General features: G+C 39.3%; 1 protein-coding gene across 1 annotated transcript; it reads left to right on the forward strand.

Annotated features, from left to right (window-relative positions):
• Nucleotides 1–276: 276 nt before the first annotated feature.
• LOC118228017 (V-type proton ATPase subunit d 1) lies at nt 277–10304 on the forward strand. Its single transcript, XM_035419185.1, has 8 exons — nt 277–507; nt 1745–1916; nt 3118–3296; nt 5503–5582; nt 5754–5831; nt 6797–6973; nt 7346–7423; nt 8035–10304. Exons 1-8 carry the CDS (start codon nt 381–383, stop codon nt 8194–8196), a joined length of 1053 nt encoding a protein of 350 aa, XP_035275076.1. The 5' UTR covers nt 277–380; the 3' UTR covers nt 8197–10304.
• Nucleotides 10305–15123: the final 4819 nt, after the last annotated feature.

Consider the following 15123-nt stretch of genomic DNA (forward strand, 5'->3'; position numbering starts at 1 on the left):
AATTTTCTATCAAATACATGAAACACAGTTTTCAATTATGACTGTGGACTGAGGATAGTACCACAAACTATAAAACGAATTTCACAAAATTCACTCATTGTCACGTTTGCATTTTCATCAGAAGATTGCTGAGCAAATCCCATGATTTCTGATTCAAACCCGTGCATAGGCAATGTTTTAGTTTAGGTGAAATAAATTTTTAAAAATCCAACTTGTGTATCTTGCTAGCTCCTCTACCATCTTGGTCAGTGATTGGTCACATGAAGCTGTCATGTGATCGCATTTCCTTGTACAGCCGGGTATCTTTTCGTCTGTTAACGATTTGCGGAGCTGTGTGGTAATATTGGAACGATTTTATTTAATCGGTTTGAGAAATAATCATGCCGTTCCCGGAGTTATATTTTAATGTGGATAATGGCTATTTGGAAGGGTTGGTGAGAGGATTTAAGGCTGGAATCCTTTCACAGGGAGACTATCTCAACCTTGTGCAATGCGAAACCTTGGAGGGTGAGTATCATAATTTAGGACTGATGCGAGGATACTGACAGCGATGCGTTTAAATACTGCTTGTCTAATATATATAAGTACATTTTGAAATATTGCTACTATTCTGCTCGATTTTTTGCTTGCAGAAGTTGACTAACGTTAGCTACTTGTCCCCCTGTCTCTCGTCAAAGGGGTCGGTGTGGATCCAGCGTTCAAAGGTTTTGGAACGCTGGATCCACATATCTGGGCCGTGGTGACACGACAGCGTTAGAAGTGTCCGTGTTATCGGGAAGAGAAATTACGCATATTTACCTGATAACTAGAAATATAAGAGACAGCCACAAGTACGTATCTGTCAAATTTTAGCAAGATATAATTTGTGACTTCAGTTGTTAAGCTAACGTTAAGCCAACGTTAACTAGCTAGCGAAAATGGTTGCTAGCTTCCTGGGTAGCTAACACTAGTCGACATTATGCACTAACGACTGTCCTCCAAATTATGCAGGAAGCTAGCAACCATTCTCATTAGTTAGTAGCTTAGACACGTTAAGTCGCAAATCACACCTATCGCTAGCTAAAGTCTGACGTATCAATTTATGGGTCTGTGTGTATGCTACCTATCCATGAAATATGTAATTTAGTCTATTTCATTATAGGTAATTAACACATTATTAATTAATACTGAACAATTTGCTCACTCCTGTTCTGTAGACTAGTAATTTAGCCAGCAATGCTGAGACTTTATTCCATTATATAATTTCGAAATCACAGGTTAATAGTTGATCAACGTTTGACGGCTTGCATTCCAGGGAATATTGTGTTCGAATAATGTTTAGTTCTTTCAAGAAGAATAAGAGCGTGCATGGCCTAAGTGTATTTTAATAGCGACTGTTATGGTCACTGACATTTTAATCGCTTCTCCGGAAATGAATGGAATGTTTTCAATTAGCAACCGTATGCTAACGTGAACTCCATTATACGGGGACGTTGTTTCTGTAAGGTGTGCGTGTCTAATTTGGATTTTCAACACCAAAAAAAAAAAAAAAAAACATGCCTCGAGATGCATTGGTGTGCGCTGTTGTCACTGACATTCTGTAATTGAGGTTAATACACCAACTGCCTCTAATCTAAGGGGAAAATAAAGGTAAATTTTAAGGAAATGAACTCCCGGTCAACGGAGTAGAGTCTCCTCTGACATGGTTAATCAAGAATTAGAAAATGCCATTTAATTTATCTCATGTTTTCTTTGTTTTCATTAGACTTGAAGCTGCATCTGCAGAGCACGGACTATGGGAGCTTCTTGGCGAATGAGGCTTCGCCCCTCACCGTCTCTGTAATCGACGACAAGCTGAAAGAGAAGATGGTTGTGGAGTTCCGTCACATGAGAAACCAGTCCTATGAGCCACTAGCTAGTTTTATGGACTTCATCACGTAAGACCGAAAAGTCCCACTGTAACACAACACTGTCTGATATTGTGAAATGTATGAAGGACTGCTTCCTCTCTGAAAGTGTATGGCTGCAAAGCAAAACCACAAACACCCGTGATAAAATTAAACATGGCACAATTTTAAATGAAGCTGAATTTGCCATTTATAGAATGGATACTTTCTCACTTGTACACTGGCATACATATTATATCAGTTTTGGTAATCACTTAGGCAATGCGCCTTCTAATACATAATATTTAGCTTGCCTTCTGAATGAACTGTTAAGTCAAACCGTAACTCATTTCTGGGCTTGTCATGGGGTTGCGAATACAGTAGTCTTTTAACGAAGTTAAATACCACAGCTGCCTGTGACATTGTCATCAGCCATACCACCCTGTAGCCTTTCTTTCCTATGACTAAAGCTAATAGGGGCTTGGCTAGCATTGGTATTGACTGGGAGACCTCCCAGGGAAATCAGCTGGTGTTGCCTGGTCAATGAAGCCCGGTCTTCCCTGTGAATCGAGCACAAAACCAGCAAATTGGTATGAACATGGCCATGAGAACGCCATGCTTTGTATGAGATCATGAATTAATGCCCTGACTCGGTATGATTGTTACAGGTGGTGTGGATCTTATTAAAAGTGGGGGAGATTCCTGGAAAATGTCTCAATTTGACTATATGGGTATCTATTCATCCCCTAGTGGTGTGGCCAAATGGACCCCCCCCCCATGTATGATGAACCACCTGGTGAAAAATAGCTGCCGTGCATCACTCGCATACTATGCATTCATGGTTTTTCATATGGGTCCCCAGCCTCAGTGTAAAGCACTTTGAGGTTCAGAAAACTTTTAACTTCTTATTCTTTTTCTTCTTATTCTTTAAACACAGTTATTCTGTGTGTTTTTTTAGATTACAACAGGTGTGGACCAGAATTTAACCACAACAAATAATTACTCCTGTTTCTTTGAGCCTGTTGTCTTTCGGTTTCTGACATTTGTGTTGTTTATCGGTCATGATGAACACTTTCAGTTCCCACAGATATTGATGTGTGTAATCTATTAAAACTGTACCTAATATTTTCTTCATTTGGAAATAAGGAAAACGTTTCCCCGAGCTACTATTTCTTGCCAGTTAATGCTTTGGAACTTAATTTTGACTTTACAGATTTTAAAACTGTTACTTAAATGCTTGTCCTCTCTTTAGGTACAGTTATATGATTGACAATGTCATCCTCCTGATCACGGGCACCCTGCACCAGCGTGCCATCTCTGAGCTGGTCCCCAAGTGTCATCCCCTGGGCAGCTTTGAGCAGATGGAGGCCGTCAACATCGCACAGACCCCAGCCGAGCTGTACAACGCCATCTTGGTCGACACCCCCCTCGGTAAGGAAATGGGTGATTCCGTTACCATTCAAAAAAAAAAAAGAAAGAAAACTTTATGTAAATGAGGTGAATGCCTGTATTCATTTTTTGATGTTTTGACACATTTCAAAACGCAGAGATATCAAGTACAGTCAGAAAAACTACAGAGAACCTACAACCCTCTGGCTTTTCAGGTTAAACTTTATAGTCATCAGTATCCCAGAATATTACCAGTTTCATTAGAGCTGGAAATGCATCTTTTTACTGCCACTATAGTAAGCTATCATGTCTGGAACTTCAAATGTACGGTATTATTTCCTCTGCTGTTGTTTAAAATCTGGTCTTAGTCTTGATTCAGGGCTGCATTTTGTCACAAGGTTTTCTGGGAAATAGAGTTAGTTTGTGTGAAATGACAAGGGTAGTGTTGCTTGACTGCGAAAGCAGCCATGACTGAGATCATGCTTGATGTATGCTTGATTGTCCCTGTGTATGCTGGTTTAGTCAAAGTTAATGTGAAAATTTATCATTTGCTATCTGTAAACCCACACTCTCAGCTATTTCTGGAATAATGTGGCCTTCAGAGGGTAAATTGTTTTTAAATAGATGTAACTAGGCTAATTAAGAACAATTTGCATCCAATTAAGAACAATTAACAGCTTATTAAAATACAGAGCCTGTTAATATGGTTGGAACAAAAACCTGTGTACACAGTGGGTCCCCAAGGCTACTAGGGTTGATAAACACTTCTCTAGGCCATTTCCTTCTCAGTCTTGAAAATTTAAATAGCCTACATTCTTTCTGTGATGCTGGAGGAGGACAGTTTGCCTGGCAGTGAACTGTAGACCTTTGGCTAGAAGGCTATAAGCTATTAGAGTTCCCATTGCTTTTTGTAGTGTCGGTTAAAGGCTGCTCATTGTCTTGACCATGTAATCGGTGTTAAGACTGTTTTGGCTTGACCTAGAAGTGAAGGAAGCGCTGTGTCTAATTGTGTATAAATCGGTTTGAATGGTAACTCCTGTAATGTATGTACAGGCATTCCATATGGTGCAGCTCTTAATGGCAACATGCATAATGCAGTAGCTAGCACATTAAAACAGACAGATTGTCTTTTTCCTGTGACTGGTGCATGACTGAGATGAAAAAGTGAGAACCAAGTCAGAGGGAGAGTGAGTTCAGGGATTCCATATATGGCAAATGGATGTTTTTTTTTTTTTTTTTTCTCAAATCTATATGTAGGCACTCTACTCAAGCTGATTCACTTTGCACTGCGTGCAAAACTGTAAACTAGTAATATCTTGTCTAGATAGTGCAATAAATTTTAAAAAAAGTCCTCGTGATATTGTTGTAGAAAAATAAAACCGGAACAAGAAACATAAAAAAAAAACTTCCACAAAATAGCGTGCAAATATACATGTCCATTCATATAAAAAATATAGTGTCATTATGCATAACAGTGCACAGTGATGCATAATCCTGCCTTGTCATCCGGCACTGTATCCAGCCTGAACATGAACACCCCAAGGATCTTTACAAAATGGCAAACTGTTCCATGCACTGATACATATCTCTTTATCAGAACAGGTGATTTGATGTTACATGTATATAACTTTCATAGTTTTGAAAGCAAGCTGCAGTACAAGTCAAAACAATTTCAGAAAACATTGTTGTAGACACTAGAGGGCGCCAGACATTGTCACTCACACCTCTGGAAAACTGTAAGAGGACTTAGTTTTAGGTGCAAGAAACCTGTAGTTTGCATAATTTTCCCTGAAAACGTATGTTTGTTCATCAAAATCAGGTTATCAGTTTTAAGTTGTCTGTATGTGTTAGGCTACATTGAACAAATCAGAATGGCAACGCAATATTCTAAATTCAGTACAATTGCATATTTATATAAGTCTCCAACGACCATGTTAAGATGATCCCAAAGTTCCTTTAAATACATTTTTTATTTAAATATTTCATGTATTTAATAGGAAAAGCGATTTCTGACACAAATACTGATTGTTCTAGTTTGCTCTGGCTCCCAAGGGCAGTTTGAAGACAGGACAAGGGGTCATAACATTAAAGATCCACTACAGGATAATGATTTAGACGCAGTGCTGTAAATTTTACACGGAGTATGCTAAGTATCATCAGGTCTCTTAAGATTGCATCAAGAACAGAAAATGGCATTTATTTATCTACACAATGCTGATGAGCTTTGCCTTTTCTCATTGTGTTACAGCTGCATTCTTCCAGGATTGCATATCTGAGCAGGACCTGGATGAAATGAACATTGAAATAATTAGGAATACCCTTTACAAGGTGAGCAGTACCATTCGTTTAAAAAAAATGTATAGCTGTGAGGTAATTGTTGTGTCTTGCTCGACCGTACAGCCTGTTTTTGTTACTACACTGATAACACTGACCACAGTGAATATGCTAAATGCTAATTCTTTTTTCAGATAAATTTCAATCATTTTCTTATATTTTTAGGCATACTTGGAGGCTTTCTACAAGTTTTGCTCTTCCCTGGGTGGAACCACTGCCGATACTATGTGCCCCATTCTTGAAGTGAGTTCAGTAAGAGCACGCACGTCTCAACGTTAAAAAGCAGGTGCTCGACAACGATTGTAAGACAAATTAAGAAAATAATCCGCACACTGCAAAATGCTTCCTTGTGCCAATTTAATTTATTATGGAATGCGAGGTTTCAAGCTACCACTGTCTTCATCGGCCTTTTGAAAAAAGGCAAAAAAACAAAGCACCTCTATTTAACCTGTGTAAAAAGGTCACCTGACTGTTTATCAGACAAGTCATAAGAAAGAAGATTACCAAATTCAAATAAATTATAATAAATAAATAAATTCAAACAGTTATTGCAGCCTTGTAAGAGTATACTACACATGCTTTCTATCTGGGGGTTCAGGCCTGGTTTTTGGTCTTTTCTGCTGCATACATAAATAGAAGTAGCAAACACCACAGTCGTGAAATATGTATATACTATATAGTATATGCAATATTTACAGTATGTGAACAGCATCGCGAAAAAACAATGAACGATAAAAAAGGACATGAAAACAGCGACAACGGGGGACCAGTTTCTGCATTTTTAAAGGGAAAATCACAACGTGTCTAGTGTCCATGCCAGAGGGGCAATGTGAATTCCCAGCTTCTCAGAAGTGATGCCCTTTGGATTTGCACAATTGTTACCATAGCTCTTAAAGGCTTCAATGAGGATTTTGATTTACATGTTCCTTACGGACTCTGGTCCTATGCTGTGCCAATCGTATCAGGATGCATAGTTTTCAGGTGCTGTACTTTACACTGGTTATTTGGTAAATAAAATGTTTTATTTATTTTATTGAGTTAGCTGTGGTACATTTATTTATTACTTAGAGGTGCCTCTAACCTACTATACTGTCAGCAAATAGAATTGTTTCTTCTATAAGGTCATGAGTGTATACTGGTTTTTTCGTGCAAAGTGAACGTAAGGGGTTTGTTGTAACGCGCTACGCTCTCCCTGCGTTTGCGCGCAGTTTGAAGCGGACCGGAGGGCCTTCATCATCACCATCAACTCCTTCGGGACGGAGCTCTCCAAGGAGGACCGGGCCAAGCTCTTCCCCCACTGCGGGAAGCTGTACCCCGAGGGCCTGGCCCAGCTGGCCCGCGCCGACGACTACGAGCAGGTCAAAGCCGTGGCCGACTACTACCCCGTGAGTTACCCCGCGAAAGCTTTCAGCTGAATCTGCTGATCCGTGTATTCCCAGCCCAGAGAATGGTGCCTCTTAGTTGGTATGAGCAGCAAAATTCCATGGATAGTTAAAAGCATTTAAAGCTGTTTGTAACAGCTGGTTATCAGCTGGCGACTGCATGCTTCATTTGCATATGTTGATGATTTCGATAATCTTGGCGTTCTGTCGTTGTGTAAAGTAGCTCTACAGATGGTCAGCTCCATCGTTCCTACCGGTTTATAAATATTCACAAGGGTGCCCAAAGACTGAGCATCTATTCCCACTGTATTTTCCTCAGACGCGCCTCGGAGCGGCTGAAAGATGTTTTAGAATCTGTATTTGTGCATCTTGCAGGAATACAAGCTCCTCTTTGAGGGTGCTGGCAGCAACCCAGGAGATAAAACTCTGGAAGACAGATTCTTTGAGCATGAGGTAAGCAGCAGACCTTTTCTTAAGGGGTGAACCCTCAGCGGAATCTTCGCCAACATCCTGTGATCCAGTCTTTTTCACATGTCTGAAAAATTGAATCTGGGAGGATAGCAGGCAGTTGTGTACAATAAAAAGGGTTTTTCATTCGGAAAGATTTTTCATCTGTTGATGTCCAGCATCAGATAATTGAGAGATTTACAATGTAGGTGTTATGAGTTATGTATTTTCGAGTTTTGGCAGCAAGGTCATGGTAAGTTTCTGCCGAAAATCACGTGGTTATTCTCAAATGAATCGATTTGACAGAATATCTCTAGGGTCACGAATGCAAAGAGGCAAGAGTCACAAACGCAATTCGGCGAGGGTCAGCTAAGGGCCTTTACGTATTTATGCATTTGACATTGTACACTTGCAGATCACGGTACACAATGTGTATTCGTGAATTGCATTCTACATTTGCGAATCATGTTCCCTGTATTCACGATGCTTTGGCAGTTATCTCCATGTGTTTGTAATGTACAGTGGGCAGTTCCGTACGGGAGAAAAGGGGAAGGTAGAGGTGCCTTTCTAAAATGGAATTTAAAAAAAAATGACCCGTCCGACTCCTTGCCTGGCAGGTGAAGCTGAACAAGCTGGCCTTCCTGAACCAGTTCCACTTCAGCGTCTTCTACGCGTACGTCAAGCTGAAGGAGCAGGAGTGCCGGAACATCGTGTGGATCGCCGAGTGCATCGCCCAGAGGCACCGCGCCAAGATCGACAACTACATCCCCATCTTCTAGCCCGGGCCCCCGCAATGCGTCGCACCCGCTAGATTCCACACGCGGCGGACCGCCGCTTCTTCGGCGTCTGGTCGTTTTTCGGAACAAAAAAAAAAATTGTCGCATTTACCGATTTGCATAGTTTACATCTTGATTATAGGTATTGCTCTTGAAAGTGAAACTCCTAATTCCTCCCCTGGTCCCTTCCCTTTGAGTCCTTAATGTATTTAAATGCCGTTAGTCCAGTGGTTAGCATACCTTTTTCTTTTTCGTCTCTCAAATCCCCAACTTTTCTGCAGGTGCATTTATTTATTTGGCATTTTTCAAAAACAGCCAGTATTGAGTAAAAAAAAAAATTTTTTTTAGGTTTAATGTACCCGATAGACAAACTACACTGCATACTACTCCATACGCTACTTCTCGCCTGCATTAACCCTCAGGAGCTGTTAACCTCTTGAAGAATGACACAAGTAGATAAGAATATCACTGAGATATTGGGTGTGGTGTCATTGCAGTACATAACCTTTACAGCCTATACCTGAAATGTAAAACTCAACCTGCCAGCGTTGGCTAAATCTCAAGATATGCTTTATTATAGAGCACGGAGCAGGTCTTGAAAGATTAATCCAATGGTGGATAATATGTCGAAGAGATTGCTGTCTGCACATTTGGCATTTGGCATCACAGAAGAAAAGTGTAAATGTTGCTGATTTAAAAAACAAATGCATTCCACACCACCAAGCACTTTTTACCCCCACATTCACGGGCAGACAAAATATATCTTGTACATTTTTTCGCTGTCTAGCTTTTCATTCTCGTCTGCCAGTAGTCACAGTATTTTCTTTATGTGCAGGATTCTTTTGTGTCAGAATGTCTACACAATGTTTCAGCTGTGTCCAGAGCGATGTTTACATTTGAGAGGTACCGTTCATATAGTCGGCGTCGTGTAATGAATTCCATCCCAAATGTCTACTCTCTGATACGTAACTGCAAACTACTGTAGGTTCAGAGAAGTAGTCCGTCTGTAAATACTCAGAATAAGGTGATTTAATGCCAGACAGTGTGTTGCAGTAGTACACGGTGTAAATAACAGCATAATAAAAATTCAAGTTTATAAAACCAGATACATTCTGCAACTGTTTTACAAATGACATCCAGCATAAAAGAGGTTAAATGTATGCGCTAGAGCCGGGGGTCCCAACCCTGGTCTTGGAGAACCCCTGGGTATACTGGTTTTCACTCCAACCCGCTCTTAATTAAGGCTATTTGAAGAAATGGGATTAAGTTCCATACATTTGTGCTGAAGCAGACTTTAGCACAGTACATTTTTGGCTTGTTACCAATTGTTTTTTTCATTTTCCACAAGTGGATTAGTTATAAATGGCCAGTTGTCCACCCTTTCAGCATTTAGTATCCATCAGTAAAATAATACAAAACATGATATCTTTCAAAAGGAACCCCATGAATTACAGAAAATGTAAGCATTAGTTGCCTGAGAACTGATTTGACTGATTAAAAATCAATTGATTAATATGGAATATTCCTTTTTATATCTGATTCGGACATAATGTGCCATAATGAGAGAATAAACCGTCTTTCATTACACTTGCATTGAATTAAAAACAATTAAAGGGTCTTTGTACGTGCAGTTGTAACTTGGAATTAATGTTGACAATAAAACCAAAGTACACAGAGACCAGGGGTTCAGGACCAGGGTTAGCAAACCCACCTTTGCTACGGTAAACTTTGCTTTAGTAGGGACACCCTTTTCACGTAATTTCTGTGCTCGTTGAATGCCATCTTGTCTAGACTGTCCACTGAAACTAAGATGTGTGTGAATTGTGCTCTTCTGCTCTGTAAACCTGTAGACTAACCATTATAAATTTAAATAATCAGATGTTAATTTATTGAAAGGAACAGATTTTAATGTTCTTGTACGAAGTTGAAATATGAAGCATTTAAATTGATATGCATATATTTTAATTTGATGACTTCTTCAGGTCTTTTCTCTTGTAAATATTCATATACTGCGGTCAGTGACTCGTGATTGAACCTCGAGTGTATTTCTTATTTTGTGATGTTTCCCATACATATGAGAGTATAAAGTGTATGTACTGTTCCTGAAAGACTGTGTGTTGTAAAATGTGTTTGTTTCTTCTATCTGTAGATTTACAGTTTTCGAGTTTTCCGCAATCTGTGTTTTGGTTAGCAACTATTAGCCAGTGTTACTGTATGTTACAGGTTATTGATTGTGGTGGCTTGAATTGCCGCCTCCATCTGGAGCCCCACTACATGAAATGATCAGAAGTAGTAACTGACCACTGGTTTATCTGCAAGGCACATCCCCCTAATTTTGTCAGACATTGTTAACCTGGCCAGGCTTACAGTACAATACGAAGTCAGGCCTTATGATACATAATACATGCATACAAAAAGTATTTGAAAAGAACAATATGAAAGTTTCTGAGTTTTGATGACCTGTCCAGGGTGTATTCCTGCCTCTTGCCCAATGCACGCTGGGATGGGCTCCAGCACCCTCCGCGACCCTGACCAGGATAAGCGGGTATAGATGATGGATGAATAGATGGATGTGTTTTCATAATTTTCTGTTGCTGAGAACTGTTGTGATGTTCCCATTTTCCATTTGAGCTTTTGATTTAATAGAATTTGTATGACCTTGTTCATTGTATTCTTAACAATGGGGCAAAATTGAAATCCTGATAGCTGGCTTTACAAAAATATCATAGTTGCACCTTCTTCCCTTGTGCCACTAGAGAGCAGTGTTTGGCTGGTTATTGTCCTCGGATTCACGGGTGCTACAGATGCCATCGATGAATAACGAAACACTAGAGCTAAATGGAAGCTCCTGTGAAATGCCTGTAACCTCAGCCTTCACATAAACATTTGTCAAAGTATGATTCAAAGGGGAATGTAAGAATTCAAAAATGTTAGATTTAATTGTCGAGTAGATTAAATGTGGAAATTTCTGAAAGATTACTTCATAGTCTTCAATTTAAGGTGAAAGTTTTCTCAAATTAGATTTTTGATGTGCTTTTGTTAATGCTCTAGTATATATGCAACAGTAGAACCTTGGCGATGAAATCCTCAGCAGTTACTGACTGCTCAACTGAACGTGCTATGAAACTAGAAGTGGGATACACAATTACGCCTTGCCAATCTGTTATTACTGATGCACTAAGGTGAGAATTAGGTTAGAACTAAAACGAGCAGCTCTTCCCCAAGCATTTCAACGTCCTCTGCAATACCGATAGGAAATATAGTGTCACGTAGGTCCTATTGTAAAAAGGTACAGTGAGCGTGGTAAAAAAGGACATTTTCTAACGAGATTCGGATTGCCACTGTTTCGAATAATAGCTCATCTAATTTAAAGTTGCTGCTACAAAATGAGAGCAACCTTTTAAAAAAAGAAAAGAAGGTGTGAGTCATTTTGCTAATGGTTCTAATTAGAGCCCAGCATGCTCACCCCAAAGGAATACTGCTGGAACTGAGTGCGTCTTGCTACGTAGGACGAAACCTTGCGGGAGAAACTTCCTGCCCTGTAATGCAGCCACTAAATTAGTAAGATGAGTGTTTTGTCATCACTTCAAGTTTTTAAGTTACAGAAAAGTCTAATGGAGAAGTCTAGAAACGTCTGTCTTTAATTCATTCGGGCCAACCATGAGCATGTACCTTAAGACCCTGCACTCACTGGAGGCTCACTGGATTCAAAGTTGAAAATTCAGTTATCCATGAATGTTCTTGCCTGTTCCCTGACCCAAATCACTAAATATTTTAGGGGGGAAAACACTCAAGTCACAGAAAATGTTATAGGCTTCTTCACAACTGTCTCAAATGTAGTATTTGTACTAAATGTAGTAAATGTACATTTTGGAGTGAAGACAATTTAGTGGAGACCCAAAGGTAAGTCCCCAATGGAAGAGTACTTGCTGACTAACAGCAATGGGAGTAAATTCCATTGCAGGCAAAAAATAAAAAATAAAAAATTCCATAAACTGTCAAGCCTTTTCCCTGCTGTAGGATGCCAGTGGTAACCCTTGCATGCCAATTTATTAATTTAATTATATTCTCTTTTGTGACACTACCAATGCACTCAAATAATAAACTGGGAGATGTAGCCCCTCCATATTTTGAGTAGCACTCACAATGTTAAATTGTTTCTGGCACACAGGCAGGTGCAAACCATTGCTTAGACTGGGTCTGTCTTAAGGAATGACCTGTCTTTTATGGGAATCTCACAAACATTAACTTATTCCACTGCAGGCCCTCCCTTTCACTGTGAGAGATGGCTGGCACCATAACTGGGAAATCTCACCTCGTCAAAGTGCATATTGCGTGGTCTCTCTATTTCTTTTCTCCCCCACCCCCTCTCTCTCTCTCTCTCTCTTTCCCTGTCTCTCAGTATAGTCAGAAAAAGTGGTGCTGGAACAGCAATAATCTGTCTAAAATACTCTTTCTACAGAGTTTTGCTTTTTTGTTTCCATGCTCTCATAAGCCATCAAATGTCCCCAGCTTCTCATCTCAGTTGTAATAAAAAGTAAAAAAGAAAAATAGAATAAATAGGCTCATTAAACTCTCTTAATTACTAGGAACAATTGTGGTAATTTAGCTGGCTTGCCAATGTTCCAAAGAAAATGTGTGAGGGAGAAGGAAATTTGAAGGTAGCAACTGTATCTAAAACAAATGCTCTTGGAAACCCTCTGACCCTTACCCATGGCTCTCTGCTATTGTAAAGAGAAGAGTGGATGCGACAGTGGTTTGAAACTATGAACCATTTATTGTCAGCCGGCTGCTAATTATATTTGTAAAAATGCCCACTGTCTGCAAGTTTTTAGAGCTGCAGTACTCCTTTTCTACTCAATGCTTCCGCTTAAACAATGTTTTAGAAGACCGCACCTCAAGCACACCACAATGTGCATTGATGAAGGTCCTCACGAGTTTCACACATCAAAAGCATGTCATGGTGGTCATGAATTCAAATGGCGGTTTTCAAATGTGGAAAATAAAATCATGAAATCTTCATTGCTGACAATCAATATACATGTATTTTACATGAGCTAAACTAAGCATTCAAAATTTTTATTCCAGTTTTTGTCTTCATTTCCAAATGAGAAATACTCAGGTGAACTTGTAAGTCTGCCACAATATAATCCAATCTGAGAGGGCACTGACTAGTGCACTTTGACTCTGACGCCATGCAACTGCATGCTACTCTGTGGGTGAAATAATAAAACTAAGTCAGGTGATGTTTATAATACCTAGCAATAAAATTGTGCAGAAAGTGCAAAACATGCATTAAGACAGAGGTAAGCACATGAGCTTGTTAGCAAAAAACATGAGCTTGTTATTTCATTGTAAATCTTCCATGCTCTCCCAGGCCATCATTCTACCTTTTGCTCCTTAGTGTTAATGCGTAAAATGTGCTAGAGAATTATTTTCCAAATTCATTGATACTGTAGCTCATTTACTAGCTATCTGACTTAAACCAGGTGGTCCACTTACAATGCTTGGGTCACAGACATCATTGTCGGGAAAATGTAGAGCCCCTTGGATATATGCCACATCACAAAAGGCTTGGTTATATAAGTGGTATTTCATCATGTTTGGCATGGAATGCAGTACAGGGGGGAGATATCAAATGGCTTGGGCGCAGTGAAAAGTGATGCTAGATGAACCATTATTCACTCTTAGGTTCTTTAGGTTCACTAAGTGGAAATGCATTCGGATGATGTAAATTCACCCAATGGCTCATTTCCGTGATAGTAAAGTGATGTTTTCCACCTACGTGTGAAAGAACATGGCGGTACACCTGATACCTGATATGAACTTGACAGGACTTATCTTCATCCGGCATCACGGTTGAGAGGCAGTGCTCAAATGTCTGCTGAGGCCATAATGAAGACATTCAGGTTACAAATAAGATCTTATAAGTTGACTATATCACACATTCAAAAAATTTCATACAATGGCATAATGGGCATGGAAAATGTTTTAAATACATGCCTTAATCAATTATAGTAATCTACTGTGTCTACTTTGTGTCACATTGAGCTCTGCAGAGGAACAGAGCTGTTTTTATAAACTATTAACACATGTGGAGTATAGAGAATACAGTGCTGTGATAAAAGTATTTCCCCTTCCTGGTTTCCTTATTGCATATTTGTCACACTGAATGGTTTTAAGTTTTTAAACAAAATATATTATTAGACAAAGGGGACCTGAATAAACACATCTTCAAAATGATTTATTTGAAAATAATTATTTATTGCTAACTTTGTGGTGACTACTTCACTCTGATGGTAAGGTTCAATATGAGTGAAGTTTAGATTCAACCGGGCTGGCTGCAATCAAGCTGTCAAGTGTGGCTGTGTTCAGTCATCTGAATCTAATCATCAATTAGATTTGGTTATTTGGTTCATCTCGTAACTAAGGGGGAAATCACCTTTTTTACATGGGTAATATGGCTGTTTGAGAAAGTATTTCATTAAATAAATGAAATAATGGTATAAAAAATATAACATTTTGTCTAAAGATCTGAAACCATTCAGTGTCACAAATATGCAATAAAAATGGGAATCAGGAAGGGGGAAAAACTTTTTCATCATTGTAGTGATTGAACTTTTAATGGAACTTTTAATATCAGTTCCTGACACTCTCTCGACCCCTATTGATAAGCTCATTGTAATATCTCATTGTAATATCATACTCTCCTCATATCTAGAATCACTAGCTCCTCTTAAATGTCACACTCTCTTTCTCTTTTCGCACTGCACCCTGGTGCACTCACAGTCCAGAATTATAAAGTCCCATGGCCATTATTTAGGATGTCTGCCAAAGATAACTAGTTTAGTTGTTCATGCTGAGGCCTATTCTGAACACTTAAGAAATTATTAAAACACCCTCTCATTTGCCAGATCTGCTTACTACTCT

This window comes from Anguilla anguilla, chromosome 5, assembly GCF_013347855.1.
Source record: "Anguilla anguilla isolate fAngAng1 chromosome 5, fAngAng1.pri, whole genome shotgun sequence".
NCBI classification, from domain to species: Eukaryota; Metazoa; Chordata; class Actinopteri; order Anguilliformes; family Anguillidae; genus Anguilla; species Anguilla anguilla.

Bases quoted from the DNA above. Each gene is read 5' to 3' on its own strand.
- LOC118228017 (XM_035419185.1), top strand. From the start codon at position 381: ATGCCGTTCCCGGAGTTATATTTTAATGTGGATAATGGCTATTTGGAA. The intron at 508-1,744 runs GTGAGTATCATA...TGTTTTCATTAG, and splicing joins GCAATGCGAAACCTTGGAGG to ACTTGAAGCTGCATCTGCAG. The intron at 5,583-5,753 runs GTGAGCAGTACC...TTATATTTTTAG, and splicing joins TTAGGAATACCCTTTACAAG to GCATACTTGGAGGCTTTCTA.